Source organism: Cinclus cinclus, chromosome 23 (assembly GCF_963662255.1).
Source record: "Cinclus cinclus chromosome 23, bCinCin1.1, whole genome shotgun sequence".
Classification (NCBI taxonomy): domain Eukaryota; kingdom Metazoa; phylum Chordata; class Aves; order Passeriformes; family Cinclidae; genus Cinclus; species Cinclus cinclus.
Window position 1 is genome coordinate 1,423,192 of NC_085068.1, and position 24,745 is coordinate 1,447,936.

Consider the following 24,745-nt stretch of genomic DNA (forward strand, 5'->3'; position numbering starts at 1 on the left):
TGAGGTGTCCCCAGAGCTGGTGGACATGGAGATGGTATCTACTGTGACATGTCCCTGAGGCTGGTGGCTACAGTGTGGTGACCCTAGAGCTGTGGCCACAATGAGGTGTCCCAGGAGGTGGTGACAGGTTGCTGCAGGGTCCCCAGGTGGCCACACTGAGCTCTCCCTGGGGTAGGCCACACTCGGAGGTCTCACCAGAGATCATGGCCAGGGTGAGGTGTCCCAGGCCACAGTGAGATGTCTCCAGCAGTGGTGGCCACTGTCCCAAGAGCTGGTGTACCCAGCAGTGGGTCACTTGCACCCCCCTCCCAACAGGACAGGGAGCCAGCTTCACCCTGAGACACCAGTGACCGGTGTGTGCCTGTCACCAAGCACTGTGCCACCCCTTTCCCTGGGGAAACTCTGGGACAATACACCTGCTGAGGTCCCACAGCATCACCCTCCCCTCCTGCAGCCCCACAGGGACCAGGCCCTCCCCATGTCTCCAGCTGTTCCCACAGGGGCATCCTCTCCCCTCATCCTTCCCCTTCCCTACAAACACAACCCCCCAGTTTCATTAATTCCTGTTTTGGTCTTTTTTTGTTCTCTTTTATTCTCTTTTTTTGGAAAGGGGCTGGGCTGGGGGCGTTTCATTCCTTTTCTACACTGTGAGGCCATGCCCCCCCCAGCTTCTCCAGAAACCACAATATAGGATGGGGGGGGGGGGGTGGCAACAGGGAGAGGGGCAACTTTTTGTCCATTTTCTCCTCTTTTTTCTTTTTTTTCTTTTTTACCCTTTTTTAATAAGGTACCAACTAGCTCTAGGGAGGCCTGGCCTGGCTGGACAGCGAGGAAAATAAAAAAGCCCCAAAATTTGGGGGAAGGGGAGAAAAAAAAGGGGGGGGGGGGGCCTAAGTGTATAAGAGGCGTATTTACAGAGTATTAACATGCTGACAAAAAAGGTTACAATATTGATATCATACAACATCAAGGGGAGAAATAACAGCAGGGTAAAAAACAAAGGGGTGGAGAGCAAAAATAATAGGGGGGTAAAAAATAACGGGGGGGGTTAAAAATTAATAAAAGGTAAATAAAACACCCTGAAAAAAATCAACAAAAACCCCCAAAGAAATGCTGAGTTAAGGCTTAAAAAGTGTATAAAAAATAACACAGTTAATATCCAAAATGAACCAAAAAGTACAGAATATAGATGAGTTTGGGGGGAGTGCCCCCCCAGCTCTATACAGGGGCTATGTACAGGCAGGCACAAGGCAAAGCAGGGGGACCCCCAAACCTCCCAAAACTGGAGTTGTGGAATGGGGGGGCTGTCCCCGGGGGGATGCAGCTCTGCCCGCAGCTTCGCCCTTAAAAGGGACCCAAAAAAGAACACAAAAAACCCCCAAAACGGTTAAAAATCAACCCCAAATGGAGGCGCTTGGGCCCAGAGTCTGTGGGCAGGGTGGTGGGACTTCCCCCCTCCCCCAGCTGCTTTTTGCTCCATCCACGGTTCGTTTTTGGGGTGAATTTCTGGTCTTTAGCAGCACCAAATTCTTGGCCAATAAATATATATATATATATATTTGTATCCAAAAATGGGAGGTGGGGCCTGGCAGGGGGGACACCCCCACCCCTACTGCCACCCCCAAAGAAACCAAACCGCAGAGATTCAAAGTGCTCTGAAACCGTCTTTGGATGTACCAAACCTGCGGGAGCCGGGCAGGAGCATGGCCCGGGCACGGCCCGCGGTGCTGGGGGTCATGTCCTCCTACTCCTTCTCCTCCTCTTCCTCCTTCTCCTCTTCCTCCTCCTCATGCTGGGGGGGGGGTCCTGTCCCCTTCCCGCTTAGATGAGGGAGATCCGTACAGGAATGCCGGGTGACTCCGTCCGCTGCGGCGAGTGCTGGCTGACCAGGTGCTCAACCACCGTGTGTTTGGACATGTGCTTCATCAGATAGGTCTCCTGTGGGGGGCACAGGGGTGAGTGGGTAGATGGGGGCTGGCGGCAGGTTTTGGGGCATTCCCCATGCTCACCGAGGTGTAGGCACGGCCACACATGCTGCAGCAATAGGCCTTGGCATGCTTGATGGCATGTGCAGACAGGTGGATCTGCAGCGAGGCTGAGTCCGTGTACGCCCGGTAGCAGTTGGGGCACTTGTAGGGCTTATCCTTGTTGTGCTGGCGCTGGTGGGACTGAGGGAACAGAGGGAGTCAAGGAGGGACTATGGTGACCCTGGCCCCCCCCCACCCCACCCCCCGGGTCCCCCCACACTGACCTGGAGGTTGGAGAGCTGGGTGAAGGCCTTCTCGCAGCCGGGGTGCGGGCATTTGTAGGGTCTGTCACCAGTGTGGATTCTGGGGATACATGTGTTGGATCATTACCACCTCCCCTTCCACCACCAGGGACATTGCTAGTCCCATCCACGGGGTCACATCGGAGTGGGGGGTTACAGTGGGCACAACAACACCAGTGCCCCAGGAGGTGATGGGAGAAGGTGGGGAGACATAAGGCTGAGAGATGGGGGCTGGGAGAGGATGGAAGTGCTGGAAACTGTGAAGGTGGTTGGATGATGGGTGTGGAGGACATGGACTGGCAATGAATGCCAGATGAACATGGTGGGGTCATGAAGGTGGTGGGTGCATGGGGGCATGGCAGGGATGAAGAAAGCAGCAGGAAAAAGCACAGTGGAAATGGCTGTGCATGGTGGGGGCAACAAAGGTGATGGAGATGATGAGCATGATGGCAATGGTGAATGTGGTCGGAAAGAAGGAAGTGGAGACTATGGAGGTACTGGAGACTATGAAGGTAGTAGAGATGTTGAGCACAGTGGGGACAATGGAGGCTGTAGAGTCAGAGCGGCATGATGGGGATGATGAAGGTAGTGGAGATGATGAGCATGATTGAGCTCACAGAAGTGTTGAAATTGATGAGTGTGGTGGGGATTACAAAGGCAATGGGGACAGCCGGGGTGGGGGGGAATCGATGAGCACAATGGGAGTTACAACTGTGGTGGAGATTATGAAGGTGCTGGAGATGATGGGAGATGATGATGCAGGAGATGATGGCAGCAGAACCAACAAGCAGAGCAGGGCCATAAAGGATGCCAGGAGAGATTGGTGGCTGTCAGGTGCCCACCCACCCCCCTGCCTGGCCAGAGAGAACAAGTCCCTAGCACCTTGGCGCAGTCCTCACCGGGTGTGCTGCTGGAGGTGGGAGAGCTGCCGGAAGGACTTCTCACAGTAGGAGCAGTGGTAGGGTTTGACACCCAGGTGGATACGCAGGTGCTGGGCCAGGTAGGAGGCATTGGCGAAGGACTTGGAGCAGTGGGGGCACTTGTGGGGCTTGGCCTCTGTGTGCGACTTGGAGTGGATCTGCATCTCCGACTTGGTGAAGAACGTCAAGGGGCAGACCTTACACCTGGAGGGTGTGGGGGAGAACCCCGCAGGGACCGGGCTGGGGTGGGGGGGGCTCCCCGCCATCACCCCTAGCCCCCACAGCAGGCGGGGGTGTGCCTACCTGTATGTCTTCCCCTCTTTGGCCGTCTCCCCTGATGCTAGAATGGGGTAGGGCACCACCAGCACTGGTGGTCCCGAAGGGTTTTCTGCCTTGATCTTTTTGCGGCCCCGCTCAGCCTTGGGTGCTCCCAGCAAGCCGTGGCCCTGGATTGTCTTGATGGAGTCGAGAAGCGGGGGGCTGGTAATTCCTGAGATTAGGGTGGGTGAGGAGGCAATGAGGCGGCTCTGACTGGTGGAGGTGGGGGTAGAAGGGGTGGTGGTCCCCGTTCCTGGGCTGGATTCTGAGGTGCTGATGGCCGGTGCACGGGATGCCAGCCCCAGCCCTAGTGGGCAATATGATAGAGTATTAGTTTTGAGGGGATCCACATTCCCCTCTGCCCCCAGACTGGTGGTACTTGTGATGGTACCTGTGACAGTGCTGGTGGCCGGCCGGGCGTGCAGGGCCACATCAGGCTGGGGCACCGCCTGGGGGTGCAGTCCCGGCACCTGCTGCAGCTTTGGCAGGGACATGATGGACTGGCTGCTCTCAGCAGGTGAGGGGGGCACCAGAAGGGGCTGCTGCGAGGCCACTGAGGTGGGAGGCAGGTGCGGGGGGCGGATCTTCTCCGCCATCAACTGCTCCTTGATTTTGTTGATCAGGACCAGGTTGTCCAGCTGAGGGGGGAAAAGGCAGAGAGGTGGGTGAGGGCAGTGGAACTGGGACCCTTGGGACCCCCAGCCTCCCCCTCAGAGCCCGCTCCATCCATTCATCCTCCCTCCTCCCAAAATCTTGGTGCAGAGATCCTACCTGGCTGGGCATGGCAGGGGGGGGAGGCCAGAAATAGGGGTTGTTGAAGCGAGGCTCCGCCATCCTGGGGAGAGAGGAGGGCGGTTATGGGGCGTCACTGGCTGCCACATGGCCCCCCCCGACCTTCCACCTTGAACTCCCCAAAACAAACCATCACCCTCCCAAGAAGCAAGACCCAGACTCTAAGCAAAGGCAGAGAGCAGGCAGGGGGAACAGGGCTGGGGAACCTCCTCAGCATCTTCCCAGACGAAAATTCCTGTAGGATTATGGGGACACCAAGCACCTGCCTGCCTCCAAGTTCACAAAACACAGGTGAGGGCATTAGGACACTATTCAGAACAGGAGGAAGCTGAAATCTGGGGAAAATCCCCAAACCTCCCAAGCTCTGGAAGTATTTCTCCCATCCAGGAAGGGATTAGAGGTAGATGGGATGCTGCCACAGGAGAGAGTGAGCACAGCTGCACATTGAACCCAACAGCAATCCCAACCGAATTCCCCCCTCCACAAAATATGCTTCCAAAGCCAAGTGAAGTGCCTGTGACACCCAGGAGCGGCTCAACAGGAGCACCTGGAACCAGCAGTGCTGGGAGATTTATGGAGACGCTTGAAGGCATTGGGAAAATTAATTCTAAATCCATCTTTGGGTAATGGGAAACAGCTGGAAGGGGGCAGCAAAAGGATGATCCCAGGCAGAGCAGCCCAGCATGACCAGGAATCATTATCCCAACACATCCCATTACAGGGGCACGAGGGTAAGCATCTATAGGACCCCAATGAGATATACGGGAGCAGAGCCTCCAGGAGCTCTGGCTCCGAAATAAACCAGGCCACGGCCAGGAATCCAGGAGAAACTAGACCGATGCTGTCAGCAAAGTGCAACCCCAGAAGCTTTGCTGGTGGCAGGATTTGGAGATAAGCCTTTCTCCTCTTCCTCCTCCTTCCCCTCACACTACCTGCCCCAGGTTTCAAACACACTCTGAGCTCCCCATAGGCAGGTGGGCAGTACCCAGAGAAAGGGAATCCTGGCCCCATCAGAATATAACATTCAGGTTATATAACAGGTACCCCAGACTGAAGAAGCTGTGCGATGGACCACCCCCGTTTTGGGACGAAACTAAGGAAGGGGGGAAGAAACCACCTGCCCCTTGTGCTATGGAGCAGCCTGGCACAGGATGAGGTGTGTTCCAGGGTATCAAGGAATGGGAGCAATTTCTTATGGCAGACTTCAGTGGCACAGCCTGTCCAGGACACCATCCAGACATCAGCTGTGGGAATTCCCCTTTCCAGTCTTGAATCACTCTAGGTCACCTCCTGGCTGCTCAAGCACCAAATTTTAGGGTTTTGAAGTGATAGCAGATCTGGATCCCAGTGGCACAAGTGGAGGCAAAGTCCCGTTCCATGCCACAGAACAGGAATTCACTGGGGATGGTAAATGCACCTTCACATGCACGGATGTAGCTGTTGCCAGCTATTTTGTGTAATTATGTATGTACCCACAGGCCGCTCACAGCATGCATTTACCCACTGGCTATGTGTATGTGTGTATATATATACACACACATATATAAGATCTCTTGGGATAATGGGCATGGGATGAGGGACATCAGTGCCAGCATGAGGGGCTGGACACAGGTAACCAGGGACAAAAGCGGAGCTGGCAGTAGAGAATCCCTTGTATAGAGGCAGGTAGGGAACAGGAGCTCAGGCAGGAGGTCTCTGAGCCCCCAAGCACCCCCGCACCAATCCCCCACCCCAGAGCAGCCGTGGGAAAACAGGAAATCAAAGCTATGATTAGAAAAGGGTTTTTTGGAGCTGATTCCCCATCTCAGCAGGTGCCCTATGACCTCTGTCCTTCCCATCCGTCCATCTGTTCATCCTTCTCCCTGTCTCGATAGCATGCTGGGCTCCAGTGGAGCCAGCAGAAGCACCCAGATGGATCAAAGCCCCCAGCATGGCTCCAAACCATCACCAGGACATGGCACCAAGCCCTACACCACTCACAGGATCCTTCCTGCAAAGCTGGAGGGGGCTGGAAAGGCACAAAGGGTATTTTGGGGAGAAAAGCATAAATATCACGTGTTTCCCCACCCCCAAATGAGGAAGGCTTACTAAAGAAATGAGAAATTATTTGTAAAACCACCACACTCAGAGCTAGATGAACAAGAGGGAAGAAATGGTCGGCGTTGCCAAAATAATTATAAAAATCCCTGTTCCTGTCCCGATTTAATGTTACAAATTGTACAGTGTTTCGTCAGGAGCGGCATCCCCTTCTCTGGGGCTGGGAAACAGAGTGGGAAGGGGAAGAAGGCAGATGGAAAATAAATATATAAATATAAAAACTCCCTTTTTCTCTATTCTCAGCTAACTATGAAAAATGGAAGCTGACATGCAGCAAAGGTGGAAAAAAAAAAGAAAATCCATTAAAATGGAAATTATGAAGGGTAGGTAATACTGCGGCACGTCTCCCCCCCAGCTCTGCAGGGCACGGGGAGTGGTAGGGCTCTCTGTGCCCCCCCCAGCTTTTTGGATGGGCAGGGGGAACCACTCCTTGGGTAACATCTCCAGTGGCATGGGGACCTGTGCTCCAAACCATGGTGGGAAGAGCCTCTGACATCCTCCACAGGCACCAGATCTGGCTGCGGAGGGATTGTCAAAGGTTATCCCCAGGGACAAGGTGGGTGCCCAAAGCATGGCGAGGACCCAAGCAGCCCAGCCAGAGAAGAGGGATGTGGAAAGAGCAAGCAGGAAGATGCACAGAGCTCCAAAACCATGGGCTAAACCCCAAATTCCCCAGAGCAGCACAGTACCCGGCATCACAGCTTAGCCAGGCCAAGGGGGAAAGCAGCAGCACCCTAAAAAGAGACCAAAAGCCTCCTTGCCTCCACACCCCCAGGGAGGGAAGAGCAGGAGAAGCCAGAAAGCCAGGGCTGGGGGTGGCGAGGGGAGAGCAGGGGCGGTGGCAGCAAGGGGGCAGCAGTGCTGGGGCCATCAGGGTCAGCAGTGGTTGGTACTCACAGGGTGGCCTCTGGAGCCAGGTGGGCGCAGCTGCCTGGGGAGACGTGTCGCTGAGGCTCCAGATTGATGGGAGGTAGATGATGGCACGGGTGGGCACGAGCTCACTAGAGCCTTCCAACTTCCTACCCAACTGCCGCTAAGTCAAGCTACAGTTCTCTAGGGAACGCCTCTACCTTGGCAGCCCTCTCTGTCTCGCCTTCGCTGAAATAAAAAGAAACAAGAGATTTCTTTTCACGCCACCGCCAAGAGAAAAGGGGCAGATCCCAGGGACCAGCGAGCAACCACCAACTTGGTACAGCCTGAAGGTGGGGGTCTGGGAGGCGAGGGGAGGAACTTGGGGTGACCAGAGAAGCACACGGTGACTAAACATGTCCTCAACCAAACAAGACACTGAGTTTGGTGTCCCCAAGTACCCCAGCAAGAGCATCAGGGTGCACCCTGCTCCCATCCCCTGTGCCAAACGGCGAGTGCAGGAAAAGCCGGCGGCAGCCAGAGACGGCGCATGGGGAAGAACCAAGCCGGAGGATGGATGTCCCCTGTGCATTCCCCCACCCAAATCCCAACACGTCCTTCCCAACAAAGGCCAGACCAGGGATGGTGATGCTGGCTGGACATGTCCCTGGGCCAGGGAACCCAGCTCTGCCTTGCACCATGCCTCAGTTTCCCTCCCAGAACACAAGGCCATGGCCCCTGTCCCCTCTTAAGAACAGGTTTCCCTGGGGTTCACCTGGAGCAGGAGTTTTGGAGGGAAAGCAAGTGCCCATCCACAAAACCTGCGTCCCAAAGCCACCAAAGGGTAGGAACCAGCATCTAGCACCATCACTCCCTGCCCAGATTGTCCTCACCCAGGAGGGATTCACCCCAAGGCGAAGGGGGGAAGCAGGAAGGCATGGCTGCAGAGCAGAACGCTGGGTGAGCCCCCTGTGGCTCAGGGAGGGGGTGGCCCGCACGCCACAAGAATTCACCCAAGATGGAACCAATTAAACCCCCAGCTTCCACCCCCCGAAGGGCCCTAGTCTGGGGCTTCTCCTTCCGCACTTCCAGAAAAACCAACCCAAAATGAGCCTCCAGCCTGGACCAAGGGTCTCTGTGAAGGAAAAGGAGTGCACAGGGCAGGGTGAGGAGCCAAGCACCAGTGGCAAGAGGGAGGGGAGGTGAAGCCATGCTGGAGACCCCCCCCTGGGGTCCCCAACTCAGGGGTGGAGGAGGGGAGACCAGGGTGGCAATACTCCCAAAAGATGGGGGCCAAGGCAGTGGTAACCCTAAATCCAGTTTGGGTCCAGTGACCCAACAAAGGGGACATGGAGACAGCCTGCAGGAGACTCAGAACCCATGGAGTGACACACCAGACACAGGGCACACATGCCCTGCAAAACACACCACTCCCCAGCCTGCTCCCCCAGACCCCAAATACACCCAGCCCCCGAAAGAGACCAGCCAGCACTCTGCAAGGCAAAGGCAGCACCATAAACCAGCCTGGGGCAACTGCCCATCCCCAGCAGCACAGGGGGGGGGGGGGCACTCATGGGTGACAGCACGCAGGGAAACCGAGGCACAGGCAGGGATTGCCCTGAGGAGGGAGTGAGAGCACTGGATCCAACATGCACTTGTTGTGACATTGTGCCCAAAAATCCACATTTTTAAGGGAAAAAACAGAAGGTGGAGGGGTTGAGGGTAAATGTTATTTTATGCATATATAGGCACATTTCTTAAAAGGGAAATATCAAGGGATCACACATACACTGGGAGCAGGGTCCCCTCCCCACAGCGGGGACAGGCAAGGAGTCCCTCACACCCCCAAATACCCCCAAAAATATCATGCCCCCACTTATATAGAAATATATATATCCACATATAATACCGAGATTCTGATGTGCATATATATATTATTTTTATAAGCATACACATAATTACATACATGCACATCATTATGTTAGATGCTATTTTAAGATGTAAATGTATAAAAGCAGGGATTTTTTTTCCTCCCTGTGATCCCCTCGAGCCAGCCATCATGCCCACCTCTGCGAGTACTGGCGTTGTTTCCCCTTATCCGCGTCCATCTCCAGCTCTAGCTGAGACCGGGTGCTGCACGTGGGGCGTTTTTCTACGGGGGGACAAGGAGGAGGACAACTTCACACACCCCGAACCCCCCGCCAGCCCCCGGCGCGCGAGATCCCACAGCGGAGGAACAAAAGCGAAGCGGCTCCGACCTACCCGACCCGTGAGAACGTGGGGCTTTGCCTGAAAATAGAGAGAAAACAACAAAAAAAGGAAAATAAAAAAAAAAAGTGGGTTTTTTTAATACCCCTGCTCACCCCCAGGCTGTTGGGAAAGCTGAGGGATGGGGGAGCTGGCTGGAAAACTGGGGGTGAAATCCATCCCCTCACCTTGGACCCTCCGCCTCTTGGCTAATCATACGCCATGAGGGGCTTAAAAAACTTTTTTACCTCTCTGCTTAAATATCACTTTATAATCTCAAAGGCCTTGGGCTCAAAGCCACTTTCACCTGCTCCATCCTCCCCATGTTAAAAAACCCGGCTGCTATCCAAAGGACTGCAGGCTTGGGGGGGAAAATAACTCAACAAGGAGCATCCTCCAACCTTGAAGGGAGAAAAAGAAATCAAAATCATAAAATTCATCATTCCTGGGTTCAAATCCATCACTGTGGCCACGCTGTCTCTAAGCTCCCCCCCAGGTCCCCCAACGTGGCTGGGAGATTATGGATGTATAAATAGGATATGGCTAAATATATGTTGGAGAGGGACAGACAGACCTCTGGGACACAGCCACAGAAATTTGGGTCCCTCGCTAAAGCTGCCGCATTCCTGCCAAAAACGCCATGAAAAAATATCTACCCCCCTCCATTAGACCTTCCAGCCAGCGAGACCACTTTTCTAAACAAAACCAGTTAATGCAGAAAACAGTGAAGAAAAGGAGGAAAAGAGGAAGGAGAAAAGGAATTGAAATGGTGAAAATTATAATAATGGTGATTACGATGATGGTAATGAAAACATTCAGCCCCTGTGCTGCTTCTGCCACCCCCTGTAAGCAAAAAAGTCAGAAAAAAAGCCAATGCATCAAAAAAAAGCAAACATCCCCCCCCCCAACATGCAACATCCACAGAAATAGGTACATTCGGCTGCAATTAACTTTTCCATTAGGCCATCCAGAGGGAAAGAAAAAGGGAAAATCCTGGTAAACGGGTATTTTCCTCGATGTCCCCCCCTCTTCCCCCCCCTTTTTTTCTCTCTCTTTTCCTTCTTCTTCCTGCTTGGTGGGGGGGGGGGGGGGGGGGATGGAATAATGATGATAATAATGAAAAAAAAAGAGGCGGAAAAAGGAGAAGTTTGGTTAAGTGAAGTTGAAATCCTCAACCTGGGAGGGGATTGGGGGGGCGGGGGGGGGGGGGGGAAGAGGTTTGCCAGATAAAAAGGCCGGGGGATGGGGGTGGAAGGGGGGGTTTGGGGAAGGGGGGTGGCCCGGCTGGGTGCTCCCCCCACCCCCCTCCATCCGCCGCCTCTCCCACATTCTCAGACGTTTTTATTAAAATTCGCAGACAAAAGGCAAACAAAAATGGCAGCCCCGGCTTATTTTTAAAACGCTAGGACGGGGACGCCATGTTCTGCAGGGCTGAGGGGAGGGGGAAGGGGGGTGAGAGACAAAAAAGGAGGGAAAATTTTAAAAAATATTGATTTAGATGGGAAAATAATACAAAGCAGCGCGGGGATGTGAGGGGGAGTGTGTGAAGGTCCCCCTTTTCCCGCTCGCCCCCGGGGTGAGGGGGGTTTCGGGGGTTTTGAGGTGTTTTGGAGAGGGAATGGGGTGGTGGAAAGGGAAGGATGAGGGATATTAAAAAAAAATAAAGTGGGGGGGGAGGTAAAAAAAAAAAAAAAAAAAAAAGACACTTCCTATACCGACAGCCATGGTGCCCCGCCGTCCCGCCGGCTCCGCCGCACGGAGGAAGATGGAGCCCCGCGCCGCCCCCCCGCCGCCGCCCCCGCCTCCGGCCCGCCCGGCCCCGCCGCCACCACCGCCCGCCCAGGGACGGGCTGGGCTGGGGCACCCTGGCCCGAAGGGCCTCCTCGGGCCCCGCAGAACCCCGAAAGTGCCGCAGCCCCAGGGAAGCTCCGCAGAGCTCTTTAGCCCCCCATTCCGTCAGGCCCGGGAGGGGTCCCCGGTGTCCGCAGCCCCGGAAGCCCTCTTGGCTCCCCAAACCTTGTCAGCTCCCCAAAACCCGTCAGGCCCCCCAAGCCCGCTCAGCTTCCCGCAGCCCCGTTAGGGCTCCCCAAATCTCCTCAGCCCTATCAGGGCTCCCTGGTTCCCTCAGCCTCCAAAATCACCTCGGCCCACCAGTCCCATCGGTCTCGGCAGGGCTCCCCAAACCTCCTCAGCTCCCCAGACCCCCTCAGCCCTGTCAGGACTCCCTGGTTCACTCAGCTGCCACAAGTCTGTCCTCACTTCTCCGGCCCCCTCGGTTCTCAGCCTGCCCCACTCCTTCAGTATCACCAGCCGGCCCAAATTTCTGCAACCCTTAAATCTCCTAAGCCCATTCAAATCTCAGCCCACTTAGTTCACCTCAGTACACCCAAAAATCTCCACAGACACCCATTTTCCCTCAGCCTCCCAGTTCTCCTCAGCCCACTCAAAGTTCCTCAATGCCCTGGATCCCCCCGGTTCTCCTCTGACCCTGCCATGTCTCAGATCCCACAAACCTCAACCTCACAGTCCCCTCACTGCCTCCAGGACTTCTCAGTGTCCTCACTTCCCCAAAATCTCCTCAGTGCCTCCTCAGTTCCCCAGTTCCTCTTAGCCCACCCAAAGATCCTCAAATGCCCAGATCACCCTGGACCCTCAGTTTCACTCAGACCCCCCCACCCCCAAATCCTCTCAGATCCTTCAGATCCCTTCAGTTCTTTCCATTCTCCTCAGCCTTCTCCAGCCCCCCCAAATCTCTTCACCATCCTCCCCTCCTCCCCATTCCCTCAGCACCTCCAGGACTCCTCAATGTCCCTGCCTTCCAAAATCTCCTCAGATCATCCCAAAATCTCCTCAGGCCCCACTAATCTCTTCAGACTCTTCAAAATCTCCTCAGACCCTGCCAAATCTCTTCAGACTCCCAGTTCTCTCAATCTCCTCCAGGTCTCCTCCCCACCTCTAAAACTCTTCCACCTGATTCCCCTCAGCCCCTCCAAAAGTTCCTCATGCTCCTAATTCCTCTCAGCCCCCCCCCCCCAAGCTGTCACCCCTCCATTTCCCCTCAACCCACGCAAAGCTCCTCAGAACTCCAGATTCTCTTCAGCCCCCTTTGTTTTCCTCAGCCCCCCACCTGTTCTCCTCAACCCCCTTGAACTCCCTTAGATACCTAAATCTCCTCAGCCCCACTCCAGGTCTCAGCCCAGTTCCCCTAACACCCTGCCCCCCCAGTTTCCCTCAGCCCCTCTCTCTGCCTCTGATACCCTCAGCCCCCTTGTGAAGCCCCACAGCCCCCCCAGGGACTTCCCCAGTCCTCCCTTTACCTCCTCATCCCTCTGAGGATCCCCTCATTTCCTAGGGGGTCTCCAGCCCCTTTCAGGGTCTCCCCTGATCTCAGGGTCCCCCCAGCTCCTCTGTGGGTCTCTTGCAGCCCCCCAGATCTACAGACACTGCCCACAGGGGAAGGAAAAGTGGGGCAAATCCCATCTATTCCTCTTCTTCTCCTAGGTTTGGGGGGACTGAGCCCCAGAGCTTCTGAGTTTCCATTTTAAATATTACTAAAAAAAAAAATAATTAAGGGTCTTTTTCATGTTTTCCCAAAATGTTCTGCCACAGAGGAGGATGGAGAAAAGAGGGATGTCCTGAAAGGAAATGATGCCTTCAAGAGAGGTAGGAAATGGGAAAGGATTAGGGATGGGATGGGATCCCAAGAGATTGCCACCACAGAGTGGACATTGCTTTGCAGCTGCCTGGGATGCCAGAATCCCCTGGAGCAGGTCCTGGCCACGACAATGGATCTGGGACAGAGGCACCATCCCCTGTGGGACCTCTGGGCCTGTCCCTGGCCCTCCCCACATTCCCATTGCTCTGTCAGCCCTCCAACTGGGATCCCCCATCACCCAGCACTTCCCCATCCTGGAAGGTCCCCAGATCCATTAATTATCTGTGACTCAACTGAGAATCTGAGCTATCAGCTCCAGAAGTCCCTTTTAATCTGATTTTTGGATATTGACACCCAGAAGTTGTCATCCAGCATTGGCGTCATCCCAAACAGGAGAACCTGAATCCCGCCAGAGCTCCGCTGATGTCCAAGTTCGCCCTCTCTAGCTTAATTTCCATTGGGGCTTTCACTTCTGCTGTGGGATTTTTTTTCTAGTGATTAAGAAACCAGTGGTTTTAAACCTCAGCACCGATTTAGGCATTTTCTGATTTTTTTTTTTTTTTTTTTTTGGTGGGGGGGCGGGGGGTGGAGTTATCCAATCCCAAATCTGCATTGGGAGGAGACGGTGCAGGTCACTGCTGAGCTTGTGGGATCCACCAAGGATTGGTGAACATCTCCTGGGATTTTCCTTGTTGGGACTGGCTGGGATAAGTGACACTCCAGGCTTTTTTTCCAACCCTACTTTGGGTGGATTAATCTTGGGTGTGGGAAAGGGGCCCCTTTCCTGGGAAGGGGTTGGTATGCAGGGGGAAAAAAAAAAGAAAAAAGAAAAAAATAAAGAAAGAAAAAAGAAAACAAAACCCATGCCCAGCTCCATCCCAGGCTGGAAAATGAAGGAAATTAGTGCTTGCCTGCTGAAAAAATATGATTCCAAGGCTGGTTTTGCTCCCAGGATAGATCCAACTGTAATTAAAAGGAATAGAAGGCAGGAGTGGAAGGAAATCATGCTGGAATCACCACCACAGAGTTTTGGCAAGGCCATGATGCCATTAGACCTGCACAGAGCAGTGTAACCTTCCCATTCCAGCTGTACCAGGAAGCCAGATCCATCCAGGACCTCCAGTTGACTCAGCATATAAAAGGAAATTTTTACAGATGGCAAACTGGGATTTTCCAGTGAGAAATGTGGTCCCTGAGCAGTGACAGTGGGGTCCCCTAAAACTTTTCCACTGTTCCTAAAGCCAGTGTCCTGGATCATGGCACACTGGAAAGAGAATTCTTTGGGAAGCACCTTCATACCACCTACCTACTTGTTTCCCTCCCCAAAAATCCCTTGTTTTCCATAAAAAAATAGTTGACAGCACCTACCAGAGTGGGCATACCAGGCATTAGGGATGCCAGTATTCCCAGTGCTAGCTATCCAGATGAGAGAAAATGCTCATTCCAGGCTTCTTGGCATTAGCAACCCCAAAAAGTAGGTTTTTCTCCCTGGATTGGCAGCAATGGAGAGTACAAAGAGTGATGTCTGATGCTGGTGTGAAACAAACATGGAGGTTTCAGGGTGTTTAGTAAATACTGGAAAAAAATCCCCTGGGGTTCCAGAATTTCCCATCTCCCTGCAAAGGGGAGAGCCCTTGGGCTTTAATTAGGTAACAAGTTAATTAGAATTAATTAGTTACTGTTTGCAAAGCACTGCTGAGATGAGACATGTCGGTGTGAGGCATCTTCCCGCTTCCTCTATGGAGGAGTGTGGGATCCTCCTTAGGAAGGGGGTCCATAAACAAAGTTGGGATTAAACCCAGTTGAATGGTGCACTCCGGGAGCAGGCAGGATGCTCCCGGCATTCTAGCAAGGATGTGTTTCCATGCCAGGATGGAAACACACATGCCAAGAGCCAAGCAGGCACGTCCCAGCATGCCCGTGCCGCCAGCGGCAGGGGGGGAGCATTCCAGCATTGCGGCTCCTCGGGGCCTCCCTGCCTTCCCACCAGCAGTCCCGGCACACGCAGCACACGTGGGGAGGAGACAGGTTTTCCCTGCCTGCCGGCTTTGCCGTATCACCCAGACTCTTGCCACATTGTGGAATCCTCCAGCCTGCTGGAACCGCAGCAGCTAAGGGCTGTGTATCCCATAAAGAGATTGGGAATCAAGGCACAGTGTAGCCCTCCTGGCTCACACAGGGATTACCAGGAGGTAACAAACCAATTTACTAATTAACTGGGATTAATTTCCCTGTTTGCCCAAACTACCCTGTGGTTTGCTTTCATTGCCCAATGATCCACCAGGATGAGTGTTGGCAATGCTGGCTGAGTGCTGCATGCTCCAGTGGGATGATGCTCTCAATCGCCCCAAATGCCTGGAAGTTCAGCCAAATGCTTAGGATACAATTAAATAACCCGTTAACTAGGGGATGCAATCCCCTAACCCTGAATGTCGATCTGGGGTGAAAAAATTATTTTTCCTTCTTTCCATGGTTATTTGATATAATGCCAGCCGTTCCTCAGTCCCCAGAGGGTCCCAGAGGGGAGACATGACCTGAATTCCTAAAGGAAAACAAGCAGGAGAAAAAAGCAAGTCCATGTGGATTCGTGTTTTCAGGGTTTTTTTGTTTTGTTTTGGTTTGGTTTTTTTAGCTATTTTCAAGCTTTTAGGGAAAAGGAACAGAGCCCAGTAGGAAAAGGAACAGAGAAGATGGTTATTCCCTGGAAGGGGATAGGGATAACCAGGACATGGGATGTACCTGAGTTTGGGGGGAGGAAAGGGGGGTGCCAACAGTGGGAGTGGGATGATCCAGCAGTGAAAGCCAAGGAGTTTGTTCCTGTTGGCTCCTGGCCAGACAGTCACACCTCTTCCCAAATATGCAGCTCAACTTTCCCTCAGGACCTGTGTCCGCTTCCCCATGGCCCCCTCCATCCTCCAGCTTCCCTTAGGAACCCCACCCCAGAGTTCCTCCTTCATCTCTCTGGTCCCTCAAGGGGGGAGTCAAGGATCCTTGTGGAGTCAAGGGGGTAGAAACCTTGTTATGGGGCAGGCAGTGCTGCTACTGGTCCCAACTGGTCCCACCACAGCCAAGCATCATGATGACACAGTGGATGCCTGGCACCCAAAACTCTTCTCTGTGATTTTTGGCTAAATCAGTACATTTGGGGAGAAAGTTGTGTTTTCTCAGCAATAGGTTTGTCTGTGGGGTCACCGGGCTCTGGTCACTGGTGGGTGCAGAAAATTGGGAGGAAGAGAGGGACAGAGGGGTGGGAATACAGGGCTAAGGAAGGATAGACAGGATGGATGAACAAATGGAGAGACAAAGGGATTAAGGGATTAAGAGAAATGGATGGATGGATGGATGGATGGATGGATGGATGAGCATCCAGGCGGGTGGACAAATGGGCAGATGAAGGTATTAAGGACTGGATGGGGAGATGGGTGAACAGGTTAGCAAGAAGATGTGGAGGGAGGGAGGGAGGAGTGCATAGAGGGATGCACAGTAGAAGACATGGATGATTGGACACAGGGATGGACAGAGAGATGGGCACATGGACAGACAGGGATAGAGAGATTAAAGTCTGGAAGCGAAGAATGTTGGGCAGGGGACCATGAGGTGGGTGGGAGGATGGATGGACAGAAGACAGACAGACAGACAGCTGGAGAGATGGGAGGACAGAGGGACAGAAATATGGACAAATGGACTGATCAAGGGCTGGACAGGGAGATGGCTGGGTGGAAGAGAAAGGGTCGGACGAAGGGACAGACAGGGATAGAAAAAGGGCCTAAGGTCAGGATGGGGAAGGGTGAGTGCCCAGCAGTCCGGACAGGTGGACAGGACACGGCTGGCGACGCCGTGGCCCCTTTAAGCGCCCCCCCGCGGGCGGCGATGGTACGCGCCGGTGAGGCCGCGCCGCGCGGAGGACAATGGGGTGGGGGCGGGCCCACTGTGGGCGTGGGGGGGTGGGCAGGAAGTGCCGCTTAGCCGCGCCCCCTCCTGCTCGCCCACCCCCGGCCCGTCGTGGCAGGGTCGCTCTCGAGGCGGCGGCGGGACTGCGGATCCCACCGGCACCGCGGACCCCCCCGGCACTAGGAACGGGGCACGGCACCAGAACAGCACCGGGCACCGGCTGGGTGAGGGCACCAGTGCCAGCGAGACGCGAGGTAGCATCAGATGGGGGTTGGCGGGGACCTGTCTCGAACCCGGGACCTGCTGGGAGCGGGGGACGGGCTCGAACAGCCCCAGCCCCGATCCCTCCAAATCCAGCCTCAGCCCGGACCCCTCCAAGTCCAGCCTCACCCACGGCCCCCAAATCCGGCCTGAACCTGACCAACTGAAATCCAGCCTCAATCCTGACTCCTCAGATCCCGCCTCAGCCCCGGACCCCAAATCCAGCCTCTGTCCCGGCCCCCCTCCCTCGTCCCCGGTGCACCTAATTCAGCCCTATTCTAGCCTCAGCCAGGGGCCCTGATGCAGCCTCAGTCCCATTCCCCAATATCATTGATACCACCAGTTCCCCTGTCAGACCACTCTGCATGTTCTGTACACCTATTGCAACTCTATTGTGTCCCCTCCCAGTGTTGCTCTGATCATCTCTATCCCAAATCTGCCCCACTACATCCTGATGCTCCCATTCCTCCCATTGCATTATGACCCCCCCCACTGCATCCTGATCCTCCTAATGCAACCCCTCCAGCCCCCCCATTGTATCCTGTCCCCCAGTTCCCCCTCTGCACTGCAGCTTGGTCCCCCATTGCAACCCCCCATCTCCCTGTTGGGACTTGATCTTCCTATTCCCCCTGTGTGACCCTCCCAGCTCCCCCAACAGCATCCTGACCCCCCTGTTTCTCCTCTTTGTAAATCCTCCAGCTCTCCATTGCCTCCTGAGCATCCCATTTTCCCCCACTGCAGCCTCTCAGCCCCCATTGCATCCCAAACCCCACCTTGCACCCCATTACAAATCCTGAACCCTCCCATTCCCACCTGACCCCCATCCCCCTTATCATCCTCACCCCTACTCCCCCATTCCTCCCCACCCCAAGTCCCCTCATTCACCCTCTCTCACCACAGCTTTCCTCTCAACCTCCCCCCACCCCCAGCCTTTCACTCACCCTCCCAACTTCCCCTCCCAAGCTCCCTTATCCCAAGGGTTCCACTCACCCTTTCCACCTTCAACCTTCCCCCATCCTAAGCCCCTCTTTTACCTTCCCACCTCAAACCCCCTCATTCACCCTCTCCCCCATAACCTCCCCCTACAACTGCTCCTACCCCAAGCCCCCTTTTTACCCCTCTGAAGCCTCCTCCTCCATCCTCTCTCCTCCATCCAAAGCCCCCTGTTCACACTCTTCCCATCACCCCAAGACCCCCATTCACCCTCTCCCCAAGCCCCTCCTGACCCTGTGCCCCTCTCCCCAGCCCCTCCTGACCCCGTGCCACTCTCCCCAGCCCCCAGCCATGGCGTGCAGCCTCAAGGACGAGCTGCTGTGCTCCATCTGCCTGAGCATCTACCAGGACCCAGTGGGGCTGGGCTGCGAGCACTACTTCTGCCGCCGCTGCATCACTGAGCACTGGGTGCGCCAGGAGCCGCAGGGCACCCGTGACTGCCCCGAGTGCCGCCGCACCTTCCCTGAGCCCACGCTGGCCCCCAGCCTCAAGCTGGCCAACATCGTGGAGCGCTACAGCGCCTTCCCCCTGGATGCTATCCTGGGGGCCCAGCGCAGCCCCTTCCCCTGCAAGGACCACGAGAAGGTGAAGCTCTTCTGCCTCACTGACCGTGCCGTCGTCTGCTTCTTCTGTGATGAGCCTGCTGTGCACGAGCAGCACCAGGTCACCAACGTGGACGATGCCTTCGAGGAGCTGCAGGTGGGTCCTTGTGGGATTCCCGGCCCCGAGTGGCTTCTTGGGGCTGCTGTATCTGGCTGGTCCCTCTTGCTTCCATGGTAGTGCCCTTCCTTTTTGTACCTGCTCATCAGGGTCAGTCCTGTGGCTTCTTCCCATCTGTCCCTGCTCCCCTTCTTTTCCCTCTCAGGGTCAGGCCTACGCCTTCCTTCTATATATCTGTCTGTCTGTCTGTGCACCCCATATCTCTCCTTTGGGGTCAGACCTGTAGCTTCTTCCAGTCCATCTGTCCCTGCACTCCTTTTCTTTCTCAGGGTCACCCCTGTGCCTGTGTCCTGTCCTTCTGTCTGTCCCTGCAGCCCTCCTGTCCTTGTGGGGGTCATCTCTGTGCCATTTTCCTGCACCTTGTCCTTTCCTTGTTTGGGTCAGTCCCATGCCTTTCCCCATCAATCTGTCTGTCTCTGCACCCCTCCCATCCCCATGGGGGTCAGTCCTGTGACTTCCTCCTGCCTGTGTGTCCCTGCACTCTGTGTTTCCCCGCAGTCCTTCTCAGCGACATCATTTGAGTCAGTGCCATGGCTCCCTCCTACCTGTCTGTCACTCACCTCTCATGTCCCCACTGGGGTCAGCTCCACGCTTTCCTTCTATCTCTCTGTCCCCACAGCCCTTTTGTCTGCATTGGGGTCGGCCCCATGCCCTCATCCATCCATCCATCCATCCATCCATCCATCCATCCATCCATCCTTTTGTCACTGTCCCCCTGGGATTCCCCTTGTCCACTGCCACTGGGATCCTTGGAAACCCTCAAATCACCCCCTGGCTGAGCTGCCAGCCAGGTAGGACCTTCTAATCTAGGACCTGTTGCCCCCCACCCCAGGCAGGACCCTCATTTCTCAGGGACGACCCGTGGACTGGCCATCCCACAGCCCCATAATCCCATGGTTGGTTTGGGTGGGAAAGCTCCTTTTTTCCCCAAATCACCTATTTATGGATTTTTCCCTCTCTGTCACCAGCGGGAGCTGAAGGAGCAGCTTCAGGGGCTGCAGGAGAGTGAGCGTGGCCACACAGAAGCCCTGCAGCTTCTCAAGAAGCAACTGGCTGAGACCAAGGTACATGTGGGGACACTGCTGACACCCCTGGGGACCCCACATTTTTCCCGAGCCCTTCACAGCCTCGCAAAGTGGAATTGGGGTTACCCTCATTGCCACCCCAATGACACCCCAACCCTGACCCTCACTAGCCTGGTTTTGGGACTTCTAAACACTCAGAACTCTACAATTTCATGGATTTGCCCCATTTTTTCCTTCTATGGTATCCCAGTGGGGCTGCTCATCTCTTTGTAATTTCCTGCAGTGCTGCTTTTATTTATCTTTTTAATTAATTTAATTAATTATCTCCTCACTCAGGGGTTCAGTGTCCAGTGAGGTTCAATCTTCTCCCCATCCCCACCAGCAACTGAGGTGGGGTGTTTTTGGGTTTTAGGGTTTTTTTTAGGGGGTTTTAAGGTGTAATTTGAGGGGTTTTAGAATTTATTAGAGGGTTTTAGGGAGGTTTTCAGGGTTTTTCAAGGGTCTTTAAAGGTTCTTTAAGAGCTCTTAAAGGTTTTTTGGGAGGTTTTTTCAGGTTTCTTTTGGAGATTGTTTTAAGGTTCTTTGGAATGTTCTTTTAGGGTTCTTTTAGATTTCTTGGGGAGGTTACTTAAGGTCTTTTTGTAGGATCATTGGGAGGTTCTTTTAGGGCTACTTTAGGGTTCTTGGGGTGGTTCTTTTAGGGTTCTTTTACGATTTTTTGGGGAGGTTCTCTTAGGGTTCTCTGGAAGGCTCTGGGTGGTTTCTCTAGGATCCTTTTAGTCCATTTTTAAGGGTGCAAGATCAAATGCACCCTTGTAGCCCCCAGAATTCCCTGATCATTATGCCCTTTTAGATATTTGTTTGGGGATTAAGGAACTCACGGAGTGACCAGCAGAGCTTTGGGTGCTCCTAATTCTTCGTTGCACCCCAAGTCCTCAGCCAAGAGCCTGCGGGCGACGATCGGGGAGGCGTTTGAGCGGCTGCACCGGCTACTGCGGGAGCGGCAGAAGGCGATGCTGGAGGAGCTGGAGGCTGACACAGCACGGACGCTCAGTGACATCGAGCACAAGATCCAACGCTACAGTCAGCAGCTCCGCAAGGTCCAGGAGGGCACCCAGATCCTGCAGGAGCGCCTGGCCGAGGCAGATAAGCACGTGTTCCTGGCCAGCATGGCATCCCTCTCTGAGAGGTGGGTGGCAGTGAGGGGATGGGGGAGTCCCTGGTGTCACTCCCACCTCGGCACCGTGTCTTCTCCGCAGGCTGAAGGGGAAGATCCACGAGACCAACCTGACCTATGAGGACTTTCCCACCTCCAAGTACATGGGCCCGCTGCAGTACACCATATGGAAATCCCTCTTCCAGGACATCCATCCTGGTGAGGGTGCAGGGATGGGGGAGCGGCAAGGGATGGGGAGGTCACCAGGGACAGGGACACACAAGTGAGGGACAGGTACACACGAGTGAGGGATGGGGAAGGGGACATCATCTGTGAGGGTCAGGGATGTCACTGACAAGGGATGGGGATGTCACTGGCAAGGGTCTGGGACATCAGTGATGAGGAGCAGGGACACACCCAGTAATGGACAGGGACATTACTGACTAAGGATGAGCATGAGGACTGGACACCCCAATGAGAGATGGGGACAGGGCCACCCCAGTGGCCTTCCCCCCATGCCAGTTGTCACCCTTGTGGGACGGAGCACTGGCTCTAGGGCTGCACTAATCCTCGTTCCCCCTGTCCCTGCTGAACCAGTTCCAGCAGCACTGACGCTGGACCCTGGCACTGCCCACCACCGCCTCATCCTGTCAGACGACTGCACCATTGTGGCCTACGGCAACCTGCACCCACAGCCGCTGCAGGATTCACCCCGGCGCTTTGATGTGGAGGTGTCGGTGCTAGGCGCCGAGGCCTTTGGCGCTGGCGTGCACTATTGGGAGGTGGTGGTGTCTGAAAAAACCCAATGGATGATCGGCCTGGCCCATGAGGCTGTGACCCGCAAGGGCAGCATCCAGATCCAGCCAAGTCGTGGGTTCTACTGCATCGTGATGCACGACGGGAACCAGTACAGCGCCTGCACTGAGCCCTGGACACGGCTTAATGTCAAGGGCAAGCTGGAGAAGGTGGGTGTTTTCCTGGACTACGACAAGGGGCTCCTCATCTTCTACAATGCTGACGACATGTCCTGGCTCTACACCTTCCGGGAGAGGTTTCCTGGGAAGCTGTGCTCATATTTTAGTCCTGGGCAGAGCCATGCCAATGGGAAGAATGTCCAGCCGCTGCGGATCAACACTGTCCGTATCTAATGGGGGTTTTTGGGGTGTCCCCCCGCCCTGTCAGGCGTTTTCCCACTCCAGGAACTGGTCCTGCTGCTGGGCAGGATCCAACATTCCACCCGCTTCTCTTGGTCCTGTGCTTCCAGGGAATCCCAGTACAGGGGGCTGGGATATGGCAATAAAGGATTTGGAGAGAAGGGGCTGGGTGGTGAAGAGCCCCCGGGGGGGTGTGGGGCTGGGCTGGGGGCACCCTGGGGTGTCATGGCATGAGTCTGTCACCATGCTGGGGGTGCCACGCTGTGCTGGGGCCGTTGTGACCTGGTCTGTGGCACTGTGCTATGGTGGACTGTGCCATGGCAGGGGTCTCTTGCTGTGCTAGGGGGTACCATGGATGTCATACTGTGTCAGGGTTGCCATACAATGGGACGTGTGTGCCACATGTACAGCACCGTGCCCTGCTGTGCCACAATGTCCCAAGCCTGGCCAGGGCTCTGTGTGCCCATGTAGCGGACACTGTGTGTATTGAATGTTCAGGGGGTATGCATAGGAGCTGTGTAGGGTGGGCTGTACAGAGGGTGTGATATATGGAGAGTGGGCTCTATACAGGGGGCAGTACAGAGGGGGTGCTGTGTTCTGGGGTATGATACAGAGGGGGTGCTCTACACAGGGACTGTGATATGTTGGGGTGGGCTATATAGGGATATGATGTGTGGGAGGGGTTATATGTAGAGGCTGCACTGTATGGGGGCATGATACATAGAGATGGGCTATATAGCGGTATGGTTTATGGAGGGAGAGACCTACTGAGTGAACTATGTGAGACAGTGATACATAGGGCTGGGCTGTACAGTAGAGTGATAGAAGGGGTAATGTTTAGGGCCTGGGCTGCGTCAGGAGTATGGTATAATAGGGAAGATATATAGGGGACAAGCTGTACAGGGATGAGCTGTGTATAGATATATGGAGATATAGAGCGGTGGGCTATTTAGAGGAACGCTAGTTTGGGGGGTGATATGTAAGGGTGGGATGTAGGGGGTAAGGTGTAGGGGTGGGACATTGCAACGCTGGGCAGTAAAGGACAGCGGAGCACTGGGGGACACTGGGAGCAGCCCTGCATCCGCCCACCAGGCGGCGCTGTGGCACCCGGCCGCGGGCTCCGCGCGTGCGCCCAGGGCGAGCAATCGAGCACCGAAAGGCGGAAGGGGTCCGCTGCCATCTTGCCCCAGGCACAGCCCCTCCGGTACCGGGGAGCGCGGGGGGGGGGCGGGGGGGGGGGCACCGGGGGGGGCTGGGGGAGCCAGGGGCCTGAGTGGCTTGGCTGGGGGAGTGAGTGGCCACCGGGGCCTTGTAGGGGGGTGAGGGAGTCGCTGTGCGTCTGGGAAGGACTTTGTTGGGCAATGAGAGCTGGGGTTTGTCGGCCTGGGATGGCTATGGGTTTGGGGGAGGCTGTAGGGCACTGAGGGTGGTGCATTTTGGGGGGGCTTGCGTCAGTGGTCTCTATGGACAGTGGGATGCAGGGGGTCTGTGAGGATGGAGAGGGGACTGGGGGGCTTTGGGATTGGGGTACTGGGAGGTGAAGTGTGGGGAGATGGGGCCGCTGAGGCGGCTGAGGAATGGGGGGGTGAGGGGGAGAAGCCTTGGGGGGACCCTGTGGGGCTCAGAGTGTCTGTGGGGGGGGATGTCTCCTTAGAGGCTCAGGATGGTGTTGAGGATCTCCTGTGGGGCTTAGGATGCATTTGGGGGTCACTTCTGTGGCCCAGGATGGGTTTGGGGGGGAGTTCCCTGTGAGGATGCCATTGGGACACCCCATGTGAGCTTCAGTCGTCTGGGGGTGTCACGGACACGGGGGGTCTTGTGGGCGGGTTGGGGGTCCCCGGGTGACCCCCTTGTGTCACAGCCATGGATCCGGGCGCGGGGGCGCGGAAGGAGCGGCCGAAGCCGCGAGAGCCAGCGGCTCGCCTAGAGAAGGCTAAGCAGAGATCGGCACAGCAGGAGCTGAAGCAGCGGCAGCGGGCGGAGGTGGGAACACAGGAATGGGGAGGGCCATGGCTCAACCCGCGGCCGGACCCCCCCCCTTGCCATCTGCCCTTTCCCAATCCCAGATCTATGCCCTGAACCGGGTGATGACGGAGCTGGAGCAGCAGCAGTTCGACTCCTTCTGCAAGCAGATGCAGGGATCCGGGGAATAACAGCCCGGCCCTGCCCTGCCCCACCCACCCCTTTTCTAACCCCCCCCCCCCCCCAGGTATTTATTATCAAATTGCCCTTTTTATATCAATAAAGTCTGTGCTGATTCTCTGTCTCCGGGCTCCTGTTTGCTTCTGCTCCGGGTGGGAATGATGTGGGGGAGGCCAGAGCAGGGCCGGCGCCAGAGCAGCTGTGGCCCTGGGTTCCAGCTCTAGCCACAGTCCCATCCCGACATTCCCTGCCGCAG

At 55.4% G+C, this 24,745-nt stretch overlaps 3 protein-coding genes across 3 annotated transcripts; 2 read left to right on the top strand and 1 right to left on the bottom strand.

Moving 5' to 3' along the window:
* Positions 1-747: 747 nt before the first annotated feature.
* On the bottom strand, positions 748-10,324 carry LOC134052845 (zinc finger protein 362-like). Its single transcript, XM_062507545.1, is given in 11 exon segments — positions 748-1,938; positions 2,010-2,168; positions 2,252-2,330; positions 3,169-3,393; positions 3,493-3,814; positions 3,899-4,145; positions 4,279-4,342; positions 9,313-9,397; positions 9,508-9,534; positions 9,894-9,923; positions 9,926-10,324. Coding segments are annotated over 11 exon segments (1,383 nt in total). The 5' UTR covers positions 9,954-10,324; the 3' UTR covers positions 748-1,821.
* Positions 10,325-17,154: 6,830 nt separating this feature from the next.
* Positions 17,155-22,498, top strand: ERMAP (erythroblast membrane associated protein (Scianna blood group)). Its single transcript, XM_062507659.1, has 6 exons — positions 17,155-17,262; positions 18,575-18,991; positions 19,981-20,076; positions 20,970-21,226; positions 21,297-21,412; positions 21,791-22,498. Exons 2-6 carry the CDS (start codon positions 18,584-18,586, stop codon positions 22,339-22,341), a joined length of 1,428 nt encoding a protein of 475 aa, XP_062363643.1. The 5' UTR covers positions 17,155-17,262; positions 18,575-18,583; the 3' UTR covers positions 22,342-22,498.
* Positions 22,499-23,468: 970 nt separating this feature from the next.
* SVBP (small vasohibin binding protein) lies at positions 23,469-24,613 on the top strand. Its single transcript, XM_062507712.1, has 3 exons — positions 23,469-23,551; positions 24,209-24,330; positions 24,414-24,613. Exons 2-3 carry the CDS (start codon positions 24,211-24,213, stop codon positions 24,498-24,500), a joined length of 207 nt encoding a protein of 68 aa, XP_062363696.1. The 5' UTR covers positions 23,469-23,551; positions 24,209-24,210; the 3' UTR covers positions 24,501-24,613.
* The last annotated feature ends 132 nt before the right edge of the window (positions 24,614-24,745 follow it).